Source organism: Neopsephotus bourkii, unplaced genomic scaffold, assembly GCF_033783945.1.
Source record: "Neopsephotus bourkii isolate Nb327-2 ecotype Australia unplaced genomic scaffold, CSIRO-AGI_Nbou_v1 NB_196, whole genome shotgun sequence".
NCBI classification, from domain to species: domain Eukaryota; kingdom Metazoa; phylum Chordata; class Aves; order Psittaciformes; family Psittacidae; genus Neopsephotus; species Neopsephotus bourkii.
In genome coordinates this window covers 12,085,065-12,107,822 of record NW_026900709.1, presented here as the reverse complement: position 1 = coordinate 12,107,822, position 22,758 = coordinate 12,085,065, and the positions used below count along the sequence as shown (strand labels likewise).

Below are 22,758 nucleotides of genomic sequence, written 5' to 3'. Positions count from 1 at the left end.
AATGGCAGTTTTTTGCTTGAAATGTCCTGAAGAGTTCCAGAATCTACAAGTCCTAGTTAGAAATCACATCTGGTGAGAGAGGTCACTGACACACAGGCATCCCTACACAGCTGGTCTTCTCCCTTTGAAAAGACTCAGTGCCCCTGTAAACTGCAGTGAAGATTGTCTAGGGACAACTTCTAGTATTCAGTAGCTGTTCAGAAGCTGTCAGCAAGTTCTGCAGCAAATGAGGTTGTAAACCAGTTGCTTCCACTGTTTCTGGTATTCCCTGGGACTGTATCGAGCCCAGTTTGTGTTCTAGGGCTGTGTTTCTGGGCAGAGTGGAGCTTCAAAGACTCTAATGTCCTTGCAGAAGCTGTCACCCAGTGAAGTGGAAGCAGGAGGTCATTTTAGGAGAGAGAGGGGAAAGGAACCTCCAGAGTGTGGTGAATTACTCACACGTTGGTGAAGCGGTGTGCCGCAGGCATGTAGGGCCAGGGCTGCCCAAATACAGTCGATCTATGCTAGTTGCACGGGTTCAGCTCTCTTAAGGTTGTCGTGTGGACTTCTGCCCTGACTGATACATACAACTTAAAACCTGGTACTTTGTGTTTCAGCTGTAAGGAATACAAAAATCTGAATTCCTTTTTTGCTATTATTATGGGACTGAGTAATGTTGCTGTGAGCCGTCTCTCGTTAACATGGGAGGTAAGTCTTCATTAAAATCCGATTCCAAGAAGTTTGACTGGAATTTGTACTTTTAGTTAGCAAAAAACATCACTTGGGCCTTTATTATTTATAATAATTAGATCTACTAAATCAGCACCTTTAGATTAGGCTGACAATTTTTATTAGTAAGACGGTATGCCCATAGGTGTGTTGGATACTCAAGCAGGTCATAAGAGTGACAACAGCAGCTTCTGCTGATGCGCCAAACTGCCCAACAGGATGAGCAAGTTAGCCAGTTAACCTCTCAGATCAGCCCATCCTCTGACTCATTCAGTCATTCAGAGAGATCACTCCATAGATACTTCTCTAAAATCCGTCCTCTGTTTATACATAGTATTTTCTGATCTCCATATGGAATCTATTGCCCTGTTAAAATGTGGGTTTGTCCTAACCAGGTTTCGGTTTTTTCTCTGACGTTCCCCTTCTTACTGTCAGTTGGGTCTTCATTCTCAGAGCTTCCACCTTTTCTGTTGCTTTGCTCTTTTATATGTAAGTATATATAAGGCCAGGATTTGCAGATCCATTTCTCAAAATAATGGCCATTTGTGACTACTGAGAGGAACACTTGGGAGATCTGAGTTAGTACAGGAGTAGTATGAAGAGAGAACAGAGAATTTAATGTATAAACTACATACAACAATCTGAAGTGGTTGCAGGGTCTGTGCTGGAGTGGCACAGATCATTTGTAGGTGTGGGGTACGAAATGTTACCACGCTGTGGTTATGTAGGGTACTCAGTTAATCAAGAGAACCTCTGCAGCTTGATTTTTAGCCAGATAGATATACAGACTATACTTAAAAACAAACATATCAAGACCTGATTTTTGCTATATTATCATGCATTTACAGTAGTTGTATGCACAAATTAGGTATTTGCAGGTGCAAATGTCCAATTATACCACTTATTTCAGAAATACCTAATCTGCATGCATATGCAAACTAGGCACACAGTTGTTGACACACATCATTAAAAATTAGGCCCTTGCTGTGGCACAGTGTAAATAGCTTGCTAGGGTACACACTCCAAATGTAGAAAGTATTGCAAAAAATCATTTCTGCACTGTAAAGTCTCTATTAATTTTTAGTGTTACCCGCTGCCAGTAATAGTCAGATTTAATCAGCAAATATGGAGAAATTTCTTATTAAAACTAGAAAGCTGACATAGTCTGGGTGTGGATAAAACATTACTGTGTTCTCCGAAACTAATTTATAACGTATCTTACGCTCTTCAGAGTAGAATTATTTAATATTTATAACAACACGATAGGGAAAGAAAATATGTAGTAAAGCCAATCTCATCCTAATCACTGCATGATCAACTGACCATGAGTAACTTGCGTAGGTATTGTGGACTGAAAAGCTGTTAATTAATGTGTACCCCAGAAAGCAGTTGGCAGCTGGGCATGTCAAGAACTTAAGCAATAGTTGATGATACATCAGCATGAACAAAAAAAGTCTCCTGGAAATGCCCAGGCATGGATTTGAATGTAGCAAGGGCAGTTCATCATAGGTATGAATAATTAAGCTGAGCCACCCCTACGCAAGCTGTGTGTAAATTATGTTTTCAGATAGGCTATAATCAGGAATGTCCTGAAACCAGTGACTTGAACTTTCATGTGCATTCTGAATTCAGTGATTGCGATGTGTGCCAAATGAAAATCTGAATCTGAACATCCCAAAGGAGTAAATTCAAGTTGGGGTTTAAATCAGGATCCAGGTTTCATGGCTGGTCCCGTCTCTATTTATAATCTGGTTGCTAGGAAACGTGTTGTATTTTAGATTAGCACATTGTTAGAAATATCTGGCAAAAAGAGCACTTTCCTGACTTAAGGTGTTGTAGAAGGAACTAGCATTTACAGTAAAATCATCACACAAATTGGATTTAATTAAGGTTTTCTATTTTTGTTTTTATTAACAGAAACTTCCAAGCAAGTTCAAGAAGATCTATGCAGAGTTTGAAAGCTTAATGGTGAATAGCAATGGATCCCTTATTCTATGCACAATCTGAGCTAATTCAGTTTCTGAGTAACTGATTTGAATTCCTTGATTCAGAACATTTTATATGTCCTTGTTTGACTTTAAGAAGTTTATGATCCCATTTTAGAGCTGCTAAAACAAGTATGTATGACTAATAAATTATACTCTTAGGAACCTACTCTGGGAGAACTTATGTACCACTCAAAGTTAATCTGGGAACTCAGAAAAGCTTTATCACATGTTTTCCAATAGTACATATGGGAAATTATATTTTCCAACCTGGATTTTTCCAGGCGTTACATTTTAGTGTTACAACATAAGCAAAACTGGATCTGCAGCTGCAAGGAGGGAAGAGAAATGTGTGGTTCCTCTTATGAACTTTTTTCTGTAGTCATACCTTACCTTGCTATTCGGCATGAAAAATGTTTGTGTTTAGTGGCTGTGTTCTCATCATGTAAGTTCTATGGGAGACTGATAAAAGACATCTGAGTTTTCAGACACACTTTTAAAGCCACAGGATAAAATAATGATTTTAATAAATGCCGTGACATCTAAATGAATGCATACAGTGTCTTGATACTATAATAATACATATTAGTAATTATTTGATTTCTCTTTTTTCTTAAGGATCCATCAAGAAACCATAGGGCCTACAGGCTAACCGTAGCTAAATTGGACCCTCCAATAATTCCTTTCATGCCACTACTTATAAAAGGTAGGCTTGGATGTTACCAGAATTATTAACTTGAAAGCTATTTGTCAAATATTTGAAGAATAAGAGTAGCAGCAAAAAAAAAGCAAAAATCAATCTCAGTGTGAGGTATGATCTTTTTCCATTATAAAAAGCATGGCACAGAGACAAGAAAAACTGCTTGGTACATCTGAATACCATACCTCAATTTTACTAGTCTCAGAAATGCTGCAAATTAAAAACTAAATGTTTTATAGTCGCTTTGATTTTTCTAAGGGATAGATAAAATGTTCTGCTGTTTTGTATGATCACGATTCAGTAATGGGCTTTTATGTGGCTTTTATTTCTATCCAGACATGACGTTCACTCATGAGGGAAACAAGACCTTCACTGACAATCTAGTAAACTTCGAAAAAATGGTATGTATGCCACACTTTAAATGAAAGACCTCCCTGTTCATCTCTTCAAGAGAGAACTTCTCAACGATGATTTCCAGGGTTAGAGAAAGTGAAGGCAGGACCAAGAGCTGGCAAAAATAGTCTGTGTTGTGCACAGCGCCTGGGACCTCTGCGTTTCTGGAAGGCCTCACAGAGGTGGAGAAGAAACTGCCCACTGAGCCATGCATAGCCAAAATGTTTCCTAGGAGAGGCAGCAGCAGTAACAGGAAGCAGAGCTGCTAGAGACAGTTTTTAACAGCCATTCTGGGACCAAGCTGAGATTTTAACTGCTGTTTCTTCAAACTGGACTGAACTGCCTCAGGCAGGGATAATTCTGCATTGCTCCTCAGAGAATGAAAGCAGCTTTAATACAAAACTTGCACATCATCTTGTTTCCTTCTTTCCTTTAACAGTGAAAGAAGACTTTGGTGGTTTGATTGCTTTCATATTGGTAAGGGGGATCGATAACAGAGGGTTAGACTATGGTCAATCTGATTTATTTTAAATCCTGCACCTTAGCTCCCATAATTTCAAATGCTGCTGTCAAACACAGCAGGTAGGCAACTTCCCGTGGCAGAAATCTCAACTGAAACTCAAGTTTCTTAGCAGTGAGAAGCCTTTTCTTTTGATTGCTAAGGTCATGCTCTTAATTAATGTGGTTAATGACACCTGCATCTGAGAACCAGGGTTAGCCAAGCCCAGCTATGAGCAGCTTCACTGCGAAACCAAAACTGACTATGTGTTCTGGCAGTAAAGTTCCATTCAGGAGCTGGAGCAGATCTACTCTGGCACCTATATCTGCTTATTCTTAGTACTACAGAACCACTCCATGGTTATTTCCACAGCACTGCAGAGGATCTTGTCTTACCTTCTGAGCGCTGGTACTGGGGGGAAAGGGGGGGGAAAGGAGGCTTTCAGGTGTTCAGAAAAATTTACAAACAAGTCATTGTCAGTCTGAGTGAATTCTTCTCTTGGATTTTAGTCTATAGCTCCAGGACAGCCTCTGTCCTAGGGTGAAAATACCTGTCTACTAGGCTGAAACTCTTTTGTGAGTAAATGGAAGTACTAATGCCTGAGTAAGGGCCTGACCTCAGTTTGCAATAATGACATTCCCTAATTGCATACTCAGACTGTGTTGCCATGTCGTTCCACAGGCCTTGAGCCTTCTACCTGCAGAAAGGATTTTTTCCTGAACTGCCTATTCTAATTAGATAGATAAATATATATATGTATTAGTGTAGGCAGGAAATATTTTGGGGAACACAAAGGGATCTCAGACTTGGCTGGAGCACCTCCAAACTGGGAGGGAAGGCAGATGCATTGCTATAGCCATGGCTGTGTGGCTGGCTCCATGTTGTCCACCTCACCTCCTCACCTGGCCTACTTACATCTCCTGAGCCAGAAGAGCCGGTACTTCAGCAGCCACAGAGCTGTATGCCTCAGGCTGTTCTTTATGCCTGATATGTGTAAAAGCCATTACAGGAGGCAGGAGCTCTCCTGTGAGTACTTGCCCATAGACAGAAGTTCAACCCAGGCTTGTCATTTAGAAATGGTTCTGCACCGCTCTCTACTACAACTTGGCACTCCAAAGGCCAGGAGTGAATTTTATAGCAGCTTAAACTGATCTATAGCTAGGCTGCAGCAGGTCTGCCCTTTGCACCCTAGTCTGCACATTGCCTTATCTTCTATGTGTTATCTCTAGAACGTGGATTTACTGCTAGCACCCAGAAGTTTTAAATAAAGTTGCATACTGCATGAAGGTAATAGCACCCATTTTGATTAATAATTGAAGCTTTGAGCATGTCCTTTAGGAGAGGTAAGTGAAGACTGATTAATGTGTTTTTGATGCTAGATATCTTTCAAAGAACCGATATAATGTCTTATGTTCCTCCACACAACAGAAAGGGAAATGTTCTCCTTTCTCAGTATTCTAAACCTTTCTTCAGTTAGTGGTCTACCTAAAAGCCCACTCTTGCTTTTTCTACAGGCCTTACTACATTTTTTGCCTTTTTAATGTTCTTCATTAGCTATTCTGCATGCTTCTATGTTTTTACTGCTTCTCTCACCCATAGCTCTTCAAAGCAACATATATTCAGGTTCCACCCACATAATTCATTCAAATCCTAATGTGGACCTGGCAGTTTTTAGCTTTTTTGCCTGTGTCATCAGGTCAAGCAAAGAAGAAAAGCCTACTGTTAAACCTCAGTTGCTACCGCCTACTTGTGTTAAGCCTACAACTGCCATATCCACACATAATTGCCAGATATTAACTGGTGAAGACAAGACCACTCAGCCAGATACCTCTCAGATAAGTTCAGCTTCCTTTTACATAAGTATAAACTCAAGGTAAATCTGTGATGTTATTCTGCTATTCTGTTAGGTCAGGAGACATGCAGAAACCAGATTTCCTCGCAGGAATCAAGTCCTGCCATTTGTTGTTTCTGCCTGTTTGCTGTGCTGCATGGTATTCTGTCAGCACATAAGAGGTACCTCTGAATATAGCTGGGAGCCACTCTTACTGATCTGTCTAAAACATATTTGTTCTTTGGAAAATGATTTCCCTTTGATGCTTGCTGAACTTTATGAATAAAAATATCTGGGTAGCTGCCACTGCTGGTGCCACTTGCCACCAAAGGAGCTGGGTCCTTCCGACTCTCATGTAAGCACAGTGATGAAACAGAGAACAGCCTCTGGCATCATGTCTGCATTCTCACCACAGAGCTCTGATCCTGACAGCTGATGTGCTGCTGACAACTTTATTCCTGTAACTGGCAGCCAAAAGTAGAAGTTTGATCTAGTGGCATCTCTGCAGCTGAAACAGCTTCCTTTAAATCTTTTATGTTCTTTGAGGTTTCTGTTATTATTTGTATTAAATGATGCATCTTAAAACATGCAGGAGCCATTACACAGTGTCTGAGCCAGGAGTTCTCTGAGTGCCAGAAACGGCGAGGCCTTGTTCCCTGAACGTTTGTGTTTCATGGCTGCCTAAGCTCTGCTCAGAGCTTTCCTCGTGGCTGGGGCTTGTGCAGTTTCTTCATGGCTGGGGAATTCTGTGTGAATAGGCTTTTGTCATAACATAGGAACTTGCACTACAGCCTTTTCCCTGAAGGAGACAGGGGAAGGCACTTAGACAATCTTCCTCTTGTTCACAGCCATCTATTTTCACAGAAAATTGGTAGGAGCTTTCTTATGTTTGAAAACTCTGGGTTCTTTTTAAAGATTTGACAAAAATATCTAGAGAAGAAGGGAAAAAGAGACAGATGGTGTTAAATCACATTAGACTGGGTTTTTTAGCAAGTCAAGCTAAAAAGGAAAGGGACTGAGTCAATTTTTTCCCGCTACACCTTCCTATAAATTGGTCTTTTTCAGGGCTGCAGTGACAGAACTGTGGTATCGGCAGCAAGGGGGGACCGCTCTGAAGAGCATTGCGGAGCTTTACCTGATGCTGCCTTTGTAAACTGCCTGCTCCTTCCTCCCCTGCCCCATCTCCTGATCTCCATGGAGTCTCTTATTTGGATGAGGCTGTGAGGAGTAGGAGGGCAGGGACAGCTAGCCAGGGAAGAGAATACTGTGTGTATGGTAGAGCCACTACTGTGTGTAAATGGGGAAGTTTGTAAGCAAACCCGTTTGGTCTGTACAAGATGCGGGAAAACCATATTGAACGTGTAAGAAATAGGTGTGCTCTTTGTATTTGCACTGTACTTGTGCTCTTTACTATGTCATTTATTGCATGAAGCAAGGGGGGAGAAGAGAAGAGTTGGAGAAAACAAGCATTGGGCCTTAAAATCAGCCTGGAACATGTTATTTATACTTTCGTCACTAAGTTGACATTACTGGTATTAGTAATACAAGTCTTTAGTAGAAGGCTTTGTCTTCAATACCAAACAAGACACGGTTTTAGAGAAGTACTGAAGGTCTTAACTCACTGTGTCCTGGTGGCACCCTGTAAGAAGCTAACGGAGATAAGGTACAAGCTGTTTCCACAATGGCACTGCTCAGATGTACCTTCTGTGTTGGCATATGCTCTCTGACCTTACGTAGTAAAAACTACCTTCATCTTTTCTCCACTTATGAGTTGACAGTCAATGTTAGTTGTAAGTGCTGCCTTAGAAGACCCATCTGGGTAAAAACTGAAGACATGCTTGTCACAGAGGAACAAGGAATGAATAGGCTTCTAAAGTTTTAAAAGCGCTGTAGTTGTAGTTTTGCCGGTTGAGGACATTTTGAGAGCTGCAAGTAGCTGAAAGACTAAAAGATGGCAGTAGACAGCAAACGCAGTTTGTGATCTAAAATACATACTTGTCTTTTAGGTCCATTAATGACCCTCTTTTCAGGTGAAGGACAGCCCCCAAATCTGCCAGTGGTATTAGTTCCCATAAACTCCGTATAATTTAGCAGATAAGGGACAAGCTGCAGCCTGCGGTGCAGTACATGGCAACATTCAAGTAACACTGCTTTTAAAGCAATATATTTAGAAGAAAATCTAAAAGCCTTTTCCTAGAATTATGTCTTGCCAGGGAAAGAGGAGAGAGGAAAGTGAGGAAAGTACTGAGTATGAATCTCTTTAAGAACACACGAAAGAGCTCTGAAAGTGCTGACCTGCCATGGCAGCACAAGGCAGTGCCATGATGCTGGCCACTGATACTTCTTTTTGTGAAGCCTCTTCACCCTTCAGGTGTGAAATGAGGATTAGAGAATTGGCACATACTGCTTTTCGGGTTTTGTGGATATGAACAAAAGGGAATTCACACTCTGATCCTTATGCAAAAAAAGGGCAAACATTCTTTCATTTTTGGAGCATAAAGATTATGCAAAAAGTGTGTGACTAAAGCCCTTATTAGTTTTCTATGGCATATATGAATATTTATAACATTTAGAAACCTGGGTTTGGAATGGATTAGAAGATAATGTGCAGGCCTGCTGCCACTATTCCAAACTGCATAAAACTTGAAAGTGTATTGTGTATACATAGAATGCTGGTAGTAGTGGTTGCTTGTCATATTATGCAATTGGTTCTATTTAAGAAAAATCCAAATTGAAGTTTGTATAGCTTTTCCATAATGGTCTTTCTTTGCACAGTGAGTAAGCAGAGGTTAACTTTTGCAGTGACTAACTAGAGGTAATCCCCTATTTAAAGAAAACATTTAAGGAGCTGGCAATTAAACTTCCATCTGAACATTTTCTCCATACATGTTTCTAGTTTTCTTGAATGAAAGGAAGACAATCCAACTTATCTACAAGATTCAGGAAGGGAAATTCACTTTCAGTTCATGTTTTTATGTGCACCTACCAAAGAGGAGCTCTTTTGAGTTTGTATTAGACAGTACAACAGCACTTGGAAAAAAAGCAATGTGAAAGGAGCTTTTCAAGGATACATAATACTCCAGAATCTCCTCATTGGGTTGCAACTCTGTCTTCTGGCCACAGATTCTCCTTTTATTCTGCCTTAACATCCACTTCCTTATTCCTTTGTGATTCTTCATTGCCAGGATACTTCAAAATGCACAGACTGAATGACAGTATCCTGAAGAATAGGCAAAGTAACTCCTTAAAAATGAATCCTTTCAGCCAGCGGAGGGAAGCCAGGCAGTTCAGCCTCTAAACAGAAGTCAGACAAAATCGTGGCCACTTTGTTTTCCTTTGCCTGGAAGAGCCCATATGAAGAGAAATTTGGAAATAGTGAAAACTTTTTACAGACCTTTGCTACACTCATACTTTGTCTTTCATTACAATACAGCATTACAGTACTTATTCTAAATGTTATGCTTGTTTACAGAACCAATTCCCCACATAAATAAAAAGAGTAAAAAGATTCCAAAGAGCACACTTTTTTGATAAATCTAAATTTACACTGAAGAAGCTTAAGACTAAACTAATCAAACACTGAGCCTACAGCCTAGCTCCAAATTTCATCATGAAATGAGGCTGCAAAACATAAACAGTTACAGGTGTGAGAAATTAGGGTGTGTATTAACAGTCCATTTAGAGGGCACATCAAGCAACACTAGCTATCTTCATAAAAATGAAGTGTCCTTAGGAAAGCTTCCCTTGGCGTTAGATACTCTTGAAACTTCATCATGTTGGCTGGTCCAGTTCAACTTTATGGTCTCTCCTTGTAGTTATTTTAGGGGAGTACTTTCTGAAATGGTGTAAATCAAAATAGCAGCATCACATAACACAGCTAAATGTGAAACCATAAGAGTTATGAAGCATTCATGTTTACATGTTCATGTTGTTTTGATTTTCATTTGATTGGGTTACACTTGAATAACTAACACTGTAATATGCAGTGTGTTCTGTCTCAATCTGATACTATAATGGGTGCTTATCCTTAAGTATTTAAGAGGTTCCATTGAAGTCAATGGGGCTTATTCACATGCTTAATGCTAAGCACATATGAGAATGTTTACAAGGGGAGTGCCTCAGAAAACCTGCTTAGTAGTAATGGCTTGAAGAGGTATAAAAATTAACATAGGATAAAAATTACCCTGACTTGAAATCTACTTATTTTTCACATCTAAATACATATGATTTTAGGAAAAATATAAGCAGATGCATATACGAATTCCCTAGAACTTTTGGGAACTTGTGTTTTAGAATTAAAATACTTTAGATCAGTTTCAGAATAGTTGCAATTCATTTGATTATACAATGTGTAATCCACAAAAATTTGGTACATGATGTAGCACTAGTGTTTTTAATGTGAACCACCAGCCATATCCATTTTTGTATGCTTGTCAGCACATTAAAATGTCTAGATTGTTCAGTGTGTGTTAAGGAACATTTTACATTGGTGATTCCCCCTTCTGGAATGACAGATTTCACAGAGGCATTTTATTTATAGCATCATTTTAATGTAAGATCATAATAGTGTGCTAATTCTGGGGAGTGAGAGGGTGCTGTGTTAAAAGATGTAGCTGTGTTTTAATTGTTGGACCATTTTAAAGTGCTGGAACAAACATTAGACTCTGATTAGGAACAGCATTTTACTTCTCTGCTTTTTCTTAATCTAAGCAAAAGAAACCAAAACAAATGTTGTCCTTATAACAGTGATTGACTCAAGCTATCTAGCTAAGGGATTCAGTTTTACTGCTGAAGTTTCAGTTATTTGATATTATGCAGAACAACTAAGTTTGCTCCCACACTGGTGGGAGTATTACCTGTTTGGTGGTAACCACACAACCCAGCTACAATTTTGCAGTCCAGAACTAAATCTGAAATGTTTGGCTTTATTACTTACTTCATTTCTGTTCTTTATTGTAAAATAGCATCTGATTTATTGGAGTGAAATGTATTAATGAATATTTTCTTAGCCAAGTGAGTGAAATAATGGCTTATTTACTGAAGAGAAAGCACAGCCAAGAAGGACTGAAGTTACTTCTGCTTTTTTTGTGACTTGCTAGTAGAGGTGTCCACCAAAAGTGAATCCCCTTGCATGCTGGGTTAGATACACTTGTGCAAGCTAGCACTGTCTGACAGTTCTGTTTGATGAAACTTGCTTACATGACCACAGTTCTAATGGTGGCCTTCTCATCTGTGAATCGAGTACACTTTCAGAGGGAATCAGTGAACATGCACTCTCACATGCTGATTTTACACAGTCATTTTATGGGAAGGCTGCATTTTAAAATCAAATTCATAGGAAAGGTGAATGCTCTTCGATTGCTGAATATGTTACAGAAATGGCCTTGCTGTTAGGAACTGATGGTCTTAAAATTAACATGTGTATATTCCAAGCTGTTCTACATGATGTTCCTGTCACTTCTGAATGTGAGATGTTATCAAAGAAATGCACATTGAAGGATCTGATTTTCATTCTTAGTTAAGGCCTTTTACAGCATCCAAGCAAGGGTAAGGGTTCTCTGAGCGCATGTAAATTGCACTCACGCTCATTTGAAGCCTGTGTAAATGCAAATCACACCCTACACATGAGAGTATCAGCATTAAAATTATATTTTCATTCATATGACTGCTTTTATTGGCATATGTCTTCACACTGAGGCACAGTTAGGTGCTTCGTTTAAATGATGATGAAATACAGTGCTTGTTCCCTGATTGCATCCCATCTTTTCTTTCCAGCGCATGATTGCCAACACTGTCAGGACGGTGAAATTCTGCCGAAGCCAATCTTTCAGTAAGTGTATTACAACATCTGCACAGTCAGTGTTATCATCAGTAGCTACAGTAATTACAGCTAATTCTGTGTGTACCAGAATTGAAAAGCCTGGTTTTCAGTGAGTCTTCCCTGTTTGGATCCTTCGATGCTTCGCAGGGTGAAATATCCTTCAAGAAGCTCTAATAAGCTCCTTCTCCTCCATCTCTTCCCAAGCATGTGAAGGAGCTAAGCGTCAGTGAGGTCTCTACACATCTGTCAAGTTAGAATTTGTTGAAATAAGCCACTGGGTTCAGAAGTGGTTGAAATCAGGCTAGCAGACAGCAGCACACAGATACATGCAAGATACTTGCTTGGATAAACCCTGTTTTTATAGGAAACCAATCCGGAAACATGACGTTTATAGGTGACATAACTGCGTCAGGTGGTGAGCTTAAAACCTGTTTGTCAGCATAATTACCAGAACTTTCCTGAGGCCATGAAAGGTGACAGAGCTGCATGGTCAAACAGGATTGCTCTGTGGGTCTCATCCCATCTAGGTGCACTGTCAGTGCCTGTCACACTGGCATTTCCTCAGCACTTCACTCATTTTGCTACACAGCAGCGTTCCTTTTCCTCAAAGAACAGAAGAAATAATATAAAACAATATATTATTATAAAGATAGTTTCTGTCTGGATCAAAGCTTAACTCTGGAAAATCAGGATAAGGGAGCTTTTTCTTTTTTTCTCCCACTATTGAAGTTTTTCTAGCTATGTATCTTTTAATTTTAATGTGTTAAGCACTAGTGAGACCTCCACGTATTTGGAAGTGGAAGTGGATTTTCACTATACATGATACAACAAAATGTCAGTATATAGATGTACCATATCTAAGTCCCATGCTTTTTGTGTGTGTATTCATACATAGTAGATGCTTCAGTATCTTTGTTTTAGAGAAGTTTAAGTTACCTAACATATTCTATTGAATTGCAAGCTGTTCACTGTGAGGCTGAAGATACTCAGATTTTAACTCAGTGGTATTTCATAATTGTTGGAGTAGATATAATGAGGTTATGTTAAGTAAGGTAAGCTTGAATGGGGCAGTCACAAAGCACTGCAGTGTTACAGATATTTAATGCTGAGTTAGAAATGGGAATATTTCCTGAAAGGAGGCTCAAATCAATCATAGAGTTCTGAATCCGTGTGAAAGCTAGTGGTTCAAAACCAGATGGGCAGCTTTAAATCATACTAGTTAGCTATATAATTTATAGCAATTGACTGGTAAGGTGATGTATAAAACTGTAACCAAGAGCCATCTATCTGGGGACATGTAGCCAAGTATATCTGAGAGAAAAAGTTAATTTGTGTGGGTAGGAACCAGAAAGACACTCAGCCATGGAGGAAAGGCTTCAAAGAGAGCGATTTCTAAATATTTTCTTTTTAACTCACCAGGATCTGGTGTTTCCTGTGACAGCTTGTAAAGAGTTACCGCATTCTGTTCAGGCATTTGTTCATTTAAGTGTATCAATCCTACATCATTTCTCTTTCACCAGATCCCGATGCAGCCCTAACTAATAAGAACCATCAGGATGTTCGGAGCTATGTGCGGCAATTAAATGTGATTGACAACCAGAGAACTTTATCACAGATGTCTCACCGACTAGAACCGCGTCGAGCATAAACATTTGAAGCCGTGATGAGAAATGATCTTTTATCCTGTCAAGGTCACTTGTTAAGAACTTCACTTTCTCTGCTACCCCACTGCCACTACAAAAATAAGCAAAAACATATTCTAAGGTCTTAGGCAACGCACAATGTACCAGCCTGCCAGAGAACTTTGGCTGAGGAAGAATATATGCACTATAGCTGCACAGGTGGCCGTGTTGTGAACCGTTAATTCATCTTATAGTAAATGATGTCTCACATGGATAAAAAAGGCAAAGGATAAAATAGAACAGTTAGTGAAAAATGCACAAAAAGCTTGCAACAATCCTAAGGGGAGTAGAGTTTTTCTGCCTAATTAAAAATCTGTATTTTATGATTTATTCTCCAGGTCAGGACCAAAACTGATCACCGGTTTAGCTTGCCCAGCTACTGTTGACCTCAGTAGAAGATGCGTGTAGACATCTGATGTAAGAATGTAGGTTCAAGAGACATCCAAGGTATAATAAGTTCAATTCAAAGAAGACTTAAGAAGTATTGCCATTTGAAATATAACAGATACTAAGAAAAATTTCTAACCTTAAGCGTACTGCCTACTACTGCAAGCAGTGTGGCCATTTCAGAGAACTGACAGGACTGAAAACACTTTGAATGATGAATAGATTAACCTGTGTTTACATTTTACTTCTTTTTTTAAACTACCAATCAGGTTTTTACAGAATTCCATTACAATAGTAAGGCTGTCAAAATCAATAGCATAAAGGTAGCAAAGGACTGGTTCAAAAAGAGCACAATATGCACAAACAGATTTAAAGAGAATAATTTCCTGGACATTAAAACCTTAAACTTTAGCTATCATTAATTGTGGCTGGTTAACACATATTTTCTGGTCTTAAGCATTTACAAATATCTTAATTTTCAGCCAATTGTTTTGCACTTTCAATAGACTGTAAATAAATGTTAATTCATTATGTTCTAGGATATTTATTTATGTGCTAGCAGTTGTGCCAAAATAATTGTTTTATTTATTTAGTTTAGCATGTTACGAGAGTGATGCTTTTGTCACTCTTTTTGTGTGCATTTTATGTGTAGGAATTGTGTGATGTACGTTCGCCGTATAAATAACACACAGTACTTTATTAAATGGAATTGCTGGAAAGGTCTCCTCGCTGGCCTTATTTGCACTTTCAGCTTCACTCCTGCATAAATACTGATGCTGTTAATTGGCTGATAAAGCAAACTGCGCTTGTCATTTGCTGGGCCTTGAAACTGCATTTAGACAATGACCATTGTGATACAGGTGACCAATTTAAAGCCAGTCGGGATCCATCCCTGCCACAGGGGATGACAGGCTTGCAGTGATGTAACACTATGGTTTTATTAGCTGGTTTGTTTAGAGTTTCTAAGAAGGCTCCTACCATCCCATGTAAACATGAAAAACATTTAAATTGGAAAGGTTAAAATGAAGAAGGGATGTATTCTTCATTTTAGCTATCTGACTAATTTGTCCTGCTCAGTCACTAATAAGAGGACTACAAGTTACCTTTTGTTGGACAGCATTTTACCTCAGGTAGTCTAACTCAAGCTGAGACCTGGGCTAATGGGGCACTTAAGAGGCTTCTGGCTTCAGTCACCTCAGGGAGGTCTATCAGGTCCTGCAGCCTTGAGGGAAGAGCTGATCTGGCATGTAGCCTTTCCTCGCCAAGATCATTTGTGCCAGCCTGATCACTCCATGGGATGGAGCACTGTGCTGCTGCTGGGCAAGCACTGATGGGGCCAAGCATGTGCCAATGGAATGAAGATGTTCAAATGGCAAAAGTCTTCCCTGCTGCATTCACACTGGCTCTGAGAAGCCAGATGTCATAAAGCTGATTAAGCCTGAAATTGGAAGTGTCACCTGTTATCTCATGATAAAGCTTCAGCGATGACCTCATTGGTATAGTCTACATTTCACCTCAGACACAGTGTATACTTTTCTTGGCACTGGCCAAGACTGAGTGGAGTCAGTATACACATAAAGATTTTCTTTTTTTATCTGCACAAATAATCGCATCCTTTTAGTCAAAACATAAAATCTGCTAAAGCTGAGCGTCACCAGAGAAATGCTGACACATAGAACCACTATCTGCTCAGTACCTGCCATCTGCAAAGGAAAGAATTACACAGTTAAGAAACATTCTTCAGCATGATGAAATAATTTATTTTAACTTTGCTGTCTGACTAGAAGTTCAGGATGATTCAGAGGATAACCAGCTAATAACATAGAGACAAATTTGTGTCTTGTTATTTCAAGGAGAAATAGTTCCATGTGTACTGCTTTATGAATATACTTCATACGGCTTTTTCAGATACGGGATCTTCCCAGAAGCAAAGTATGAAGTCAAATAAACTATAGGGACACAATTGATTCAAAAGATGTTTTTATCTTTACTTTCAATTTACAACATTTGTGAGGTCATGATTTTATTAGTTCCAGATTTGTTCCTATTGTTTGGACTTTCATTTATTTCTATGTTAACTGGTTTATAAAGCTGCCAAGTTTCAGCTTGGCTCTGCACAGAGACTGGTTCTTCATCTGTTTAGTATGTTTTTATCCCCTTGGTTTATTCTTTTATTCCTCAAAACCTCTAACTGTTTTACTTATCGGTTGCCAAATAGTCTTTGTTGTGTAGCTATATCCCAGTGATACAGAGGCTTTATGGCACCTCCATATGAACAGATGAATGCAGTTTACCTACTCTATGAAACTGGTATCTGGCATTTTCTAATTTTCCAATAAAGGGTGCTGTATAAGTAACAAGTGTGGCTGTTTCTGTATCTAACTTATTCAAGTGGCTCAGTTGCTGTTGTACTCATCACAGTCTACATACCTAAAGATTAAATGAATAACTCTTCCTTCTGGCTCGGGGCTCCAGACCGGCCTTCCCTTGCTCCCCTCGTTGACTTTACCACAGACAGGCAGCAGTCGATACACTGCTCATGCTGTGTTAAAGTCCCAGCACCTGTTGCAATAGTGTGAAGAATGAATAGGAACTGGGGAAACAAGGAAGTATCGAAACACCTATGTTGTCCTCATCCTGTGCTGGCAGCTGCGAGTCACAGCTTGATCCTGTTTCAGTGAAGAGACACCCCTGACCTGCTGGCTCTCAGGGCCAGTTGCAAGCTTGGGCTTGGGTGCTTTGGTGCTTTGGCAATGCAGCCAAGCAAAAGGGGGTCAGCGATCCGAAGCACTGTGCCACTCATGGTCCTTACTGCTTTAGTTGTAGCATGCCAACTAGAATGGCTTAAGAGCACCCACCCGTTATAGAGGGGGAGCATGCACCAGTGATCATTTCCAGTGGGGAATATGGCAACCCTGTCCAGCCTGTCTCCATCCCCTCCTGCAATTCTCCAGTGGGACCCAGGATGCCTCGCACCTCAAACATGCCCACTTGTATGAGCAGCATAAACATTGCAGCACAGCTCCTTCTGTATTTCAACACTGCAGACTGAAAAAACCAGAAACCTATTCAAAAGGAGAATCATTCCTGAGGGTCACATTGCTGATAGGGCTGGTCTGTGCTACTTGGCCTCAGGCCCTAGAGCCCTGACCCTATTTTACTCACTGGCAGAGTCGCACTGTAGATTTTATATGAGAGCTGAGCAGGAGACAGTGCCATGATAAACACCCACTGCTGGAGACTGCAGAGCCAGGGTGGGGGCACCATGGGCATTCTGGAAAACATTCAGCATTACAGGGTTCCACTGCTAACATTTTATTTGCTCAAGCAGCAGTACAGAGCACAAACACCCCTACTGAGGGCTACAGAAGCTCAAGAGTCACAGGGTTCAGCTCTCCCCTGTTCTGGCACTTTTCACTACTGATGCTTTGTTAGGATTTACTGGTTTTATCAGTGACCAGGGCCTGTGTTGGCCATCCCTACACAGAACCAGGGAACAAAGATTAAATCCAGGGAGCTGAATCCAATGTACCAGGAAACTACAACAGCTTGGTAAAGGCAACATCCAAAGTATTTTCCCCAGACACCTTGTTCTAAGCTGATCAGCCACAAAGACATAACAGTGCCAGATGAAAGAGTTCAGATGTGTTTGCAGGACTCTGCAGATGGAGGGTTGAGGTTTTTCCCTCCCAAGGAAAATGCCGTGAAGGTGCACCGCCTCTGCAGACCAGGTACAAAGAGGCAAAAAATCCCCTCTTTTCAAGAAGAGACTGGCAAAACAATCTTTTAAGCACAAGGAGTTTAAATACAATTTAGAAATCTTACAAAATAAGTTAGAGAGAAATCAAAAGGTTTAACCTGCAGGGGTACCGAAAGAGATAATGAATTTTGGTTTAGAAAAGTGTTTTAACAAAATTATAAGTCTAAATTGCCAGCGTAGCTTCTTAGTAAGGTCAACTGCATAATACACAGTACCTTAACCTCTTCCAGCAATTTTTAAACATCATGCAGCTTAAATAGACTCCTTCTGAATTCAGTGGTATTTCTTCTGGGAGCTCTGAATGCAAATCAAGAGGTAATAGTGGAAGAAAATTAAAAGATGTGCTATTCTCATTTCATTTTTTGTACTGATAATAAGGAAAGCAGCACAGAGAGAGATACGGCAAAGTGAACCTCTAACTTGAATAGCTTTTCTTTCACTGTTAATCTGAAATGCATTACACCCTGCCTTTTCAAATAACCATAATGTTCTTTACTGTAGCCTGCATTAAAGTTTAGCAGGCACAAGCAGCCGCTGTCACCAGAGGTCAAGGTATTAGCAATCAAAGAAAATAATGACCAGATTAAAAAGTTAGCATTCAAATTACTAAACCAGAAACTCCCATAGCAGCCTGTCCTCAGAGCCCTGCCTCCTTAGCTGTGCCCAGGGAACCCCCAGCACTCCCAGCAGTACTGTGGGGCTGGCTGGCCCCTGCCTGGGGTGACAGCAGCGGGAGGGGATCCTCACCCCTTTGCCTCCCTTGGGAATGGGCACTGCTGCCCGGAACCAATTCCCACAGGAGAGGGAGCTCCCCAGCATGGCTCATGGCTAAAACCTGACCTCCAGCTTCTCACCATGGGGAAAGGCTGTGGTCAGTGTGCGGCAGTAGCACCCGGGGTACATCCTCCATGCATTTACTTACACGACATATAAGGCCGGCTCTTACTTCATCTGTGCACTGCTTTAGCAATGAAGTACTTATAAATTCACAAAGGAAAGCAATCCGACCACAGCCTTGGCCGTTTACGACTGAAGTGATGGGGAGACTCCTGTAAAATGGAAGCTTCTTGTTATTAAAAGGGGGAAAAAGAGCATGCACAGCTACAAAATCTACCACTTACATTTAACTGCTGAAGGATATTTCACAAAGGGTTTGTTTTTAATAGGTCTGGCACTCAAAGGTGATTTCTGAATGCAAAATAAACTCAGAAAACTACATGAAAATGCATAAAGAATGCATAATTACTGACGCAAATTGGGATATTTTTCTTGGAAACTCCATGTAATCAAAATGTAACACACAGGGGTACTGGTAAAAGACTGACCTTTATTTCCTGGCCCTAATCCATTTGGGTCAGAGTGACAAAAAGCAAAGCCTTTGTCACATGGCAGGGGTCAGCCAGTCATGTTTAATTTTTTTCTCCCCTTTCTGTTTTCAAATGCAAATAAAGCATATTACCAATGAAAATAAGGATCGTAAATGAATACTTCAATTAAAGGAAATTTACATAAAGATACGTCGGATAGAGCTGACGGTAGATACTCCAACATCCTAACAGACAATAATCCATTTCTTAATCAACTTCTGTCAATAATCATAAGCTTTCTGCTCTCCATGGTTTCCTCATTATAGCACCACCTCTTGTGTTTTTAAATAGTTCTTTCTTCAGATGCTGTCCGAGCCAGCAAGTGAATCCGCTGGCTGTATTTGCCGACTCTTTGTGGTTTGTCACAGGTGTACATTATTTCTGCACAGGAGTACTGTTGGCAGCATTGTGGATGTTCTCAGATAACAGAGAGCCAGTGTTGCCTTAGGTTTCCTTTAGATGTCCTCATTCTCTGTAGGACTGACCCTTGAGGGCTGCAGTACTGGCGGGTTGCTGCCTAGAGTCTGTTTGAAATCTAACATTGCCTTCCATTTGTAATTCCTGCCCTAATATTTCTCCTGTTCCAGTTGTCTGGCATGTAACTCCTTTGTGATGCTCCTGATCAGTTAGCTCTGTTGCCAGAACTAGTTAGAGGTTTTCACAGATCTATGTTTTTCCCTTCCTGTCACAATTACGCATTGTTAATAGTGTGCTAGTGTCTTGGGGGGGGGGGGAGGGGGGGGTGTTGAGCACCGTTTTGGGGAACACTGGCAAAGGAACTGATACGATACAGCTAATTTATCTAGCTGATTTACCTAGAATTCAGCTAATTCATCTAGCTGATTTACATACAATACAGCTAATTTATCTAGGTGATTTACCTAGAATAAGGGCTTTTCTGAGGCAGTCTATTATTAGGGACACTTTCTAGCCTTAATCTCTAAATGCAAAGAGAAAAAGATGTGATCTTCAACAGATTTGTTTCTAATTAATGTACTCTGAATTAAACAAGTAGCAAAAAAATGTAAGCTACTGATACTATAGTACATAACGAAGAGGAGCTAATATTTTCTTTTCAGTTCAAACTGACTCCTTGTCACTGGTGGATGAAGTTTTCATTATTCCAGTGGCTGCCTTTACTTTCCAATAAAGGTAAATGAAAACTAATTATTTTGATACAGAAAATGGCATACAATGCTTTAAACCAGCTGTTGAATGTTCTCTGTTGTCATCTTATCTTGGTGGTCCTCAGAGGTGAAATTGCACCTGCCTCTCCCTGGATTCCCTGCAACTGAGCAACCTATTGGGAAAAGATTACAAGGGTAATGAAGGGACTGTTGCTTCAGTGGAGCTTGCAGTAGTGCAGATCAGAAAACACAGAGTGGCACAGCTAGAATAAATTCAGTCCAGCCTTAAAACAAAGAAAATAGTGCTAAGCCATACTACATTTTAGACGAAAGTAGTACCAAAATCAGAACAATGGATGAAGTCTAACTGACCACAAAATTTGCTGTAAGAAGGTGTATGAGCTTTCTCTATATAATTAAAAGTATGTAATGAAATAGTAACTGAGAGTAGTACTAGTGAGTGGATTACAGCTGAGTATAATGATCAGCTAAAACTGTGGTGCCAGTAAAAGATAAGAAAACCATTCCTGTAAACCAATCAATACATATATTTCATGTTAATATTTTGCCATTTCATTACTATCTCCTTGTTAATTATATTGACATTTTTGTAGAAGCTGTATGTGCTTTTTATACTGCACACATGCCTGATCAAAAGACAAATAGTGTACAAGCTGCAGCCTGTCAGTTCTGAAAACCAACATGCACAAAGCAGGTATTTGATCCACATGTAAGACACCCATTGCACACAAACCTTCTCTGCCACATGAATGCCTGTATTTTATCATTCGAACCTGTATTTGATAATTCTAAATTTTCTAATTTTATAATAATTAGTTTTATTATATTTTATGTTAAATATGCAATATAGGCAATAGCACAAATTCCTTATTTTTCTCTTTAATAAAAAGAAAAAAGAGAAAAAGAGAAAACAGCAGAAAAAAATACCAGTTGTGTGGATCTAAGAGATGTCTGATGGTTCGCACAGGGTCTGTCTTTCTTCATTCCCCATGAAAGTCGACAGCCATTACCCACAGCACACCAGCAACCGGGCTGCTGCAGCAAACAAGAATCAGAGCCCTGGCTGTGGGCATGGGGGCCGCATGTAGTATCAGGTCAGTGTTTGTGGGTGCATGTTAACCATGTTGTTTACAGCAAGAAAGGCAGGATTGCCTCAGAGGCAAATCCAGAGGCAATCCCTTAGATTTTCCACTCGCCATCTCTCAGAAAGACTAACTGCAGCTTATTTTGGCTGGCAGTACCACGCCACTTCTCTTTGAGTCATGAGGCCAACCCTGCTAGCTATGTTTTGGGGTGTAACTGCAGAGGTGTGTGATTGCAGCATATTTGAACATACCTGCATGAATTTCAGTCTGTAGAGTGCAAGCAAAAACAGGGATGCAGACAGGGGTTTCAGGGGAGCCACTCCTGCACCTCTCCCAGGTCACAAACCTGATGATACAAATGGTGTGAAAGTAATGCTGACATATTGTTACTGCCAATGCAGCTCAAACTAGATAGATTAACCCTAGCATACACTAGTGCTATAACTTCTACAGCAATATGTGCACAACCTTCCCAGTACACACCAGGCATGCCCCCCACCATGTTTTCTGTCCAATTGTTAAACTAAAAGCAGAGCAAGCCATAGCAGCCAGAGGAACAGAAGTGCTCCAAAGGAACCTCAGCACTAAGCCTGAGCTGAACTCTGAGCCAGTCCTGAAGGAAGACTGAAAAATACGGAGCAGGTGTCCACCTCCAAATTATCCGTGTCTCAAGTTTCACATACAGTTTAAGCTGGCATAACCCACCACTACTGCTATAAAAGCATTTCCAGGAGCTGTCCTCTCTCAGCTGCTCGTATCAGCCCTTGCCCCTCTCCTGCCTTTGTGCTGGCACGACTCTGCAGTTGCCTGATGACCTGCATGCAGGTCTGGGTGCAAACCGACTGCTTTTCCCTGCAGCTGCCTCACCTTCGCAGCCCCATTCCCTCTGCAAAAGCCGGTGGGCAGCGCAGCAGCAGGAACAGGGCTTGCCGGGCAGGGGAGGGGTGTGCCTGCTGCTTTTGGCAGGGAGGATGATTTAAAACGCCTGAACGTATACATAGAACTGTATTTTCCATGTTGAAAGGCGGAGAGACGTCACTGCACACCCAGCATGGCAAGGAGATGTAAAGAGACAATTCACAGGAATCCTTTCAACTCCAAAATTGAGTTAAAAGTTGCTAGAGCTGCCTTTATCCTTTGCCAATTGTTGTGGCTTTGCAATAACTTTTGTTAGCTTTTAAGTATTTTCTTTTTTTCTCTCTTCCATGTAAACTGAAGAAGCCTGAGATTAGGACTGAGCTCTCCAGAGGTAAATCAGACCTCCTCAGTTTGAATTTGTTGTCTCAAAAAGGGGGAGAAACCATACCACCACACGTTGGTTCATTGTTTTGTATGGTATTATGACCATCCAAGAAACTTTGGTTTCTCCGCTTTCTGACCTTTTCTAGCTAA

The 22,758-nt window shown here is 40.4% G+C and overlaps 1 protein-coding gene and 1 long non-coding RNA gene across 7 annotated transcripts in view; one reads left to right on the top strand and one right to left on the bottom strand.

The window, feature by feature from the left end:
- The window catches only part of RAPGEF4 (Rap guanine nucleotide exchange factor 4), a 148,990-nt gene extending 132,622 nt beyond the window's left edge, over positions 1 to 16,368 (top strand). For 4 of the 6 annotated variants that reach the window (XM_061342446.1, XM_061342427.1, XM_061342474.1 and 1 more), the window contains 6 exons: positions 597 to 687; positions 2,626 to 2,676; positions 3,312 to 3,399; positions 3,730 to 3,794; positions 11,892 to 11,946; positions 13,458 to 16,368. In XM_061342446.1, the coding sequence (XP_061198430.1) occupies positions 597 to 687; positions 2,626 to 2,676; positions 3,312 to 3,399; positions 3,730 to 3,794; positions 11,892 to 11,946; positions 13,458 to 13,585 (478 nt within the window). In that variant the 3' untranslated portion in view covers positions 13,586 to 16,368. The remainder of the gene's footprint in view (positions 1 to 596; positions 688 to 2,625; positions 2,677 to 3,311; positions 3,400 to 3,729; positions 3,795 to 11,891; positions 11,947 to 13,457) is intronic. The other 2 variants (XM_061342435.1, XM_061342456.1) reach the window with 2 other exon arrangements.
- A 3,503-nt stretch (positions 16,369 to 19,871) lies between these two features.
- On the bottom strand, positions 19,872 to 22,661 carry LOC133224425 (uncharacterized). The gene is made up of 3 exons (XR_009728849.1): positions 21,618 to 22,661; positions 20,015 to 20,433; positions 19,872 to 19,948 (listed from the first exon to the last, which is right to left on the bottom strand). It is a non-coding gene; the product is annotated as an uncharacterized LOC133224425 (long non-coding RNA).
- Positions 22,662 to 22,758: the final 97 nt, after the last annotated feature.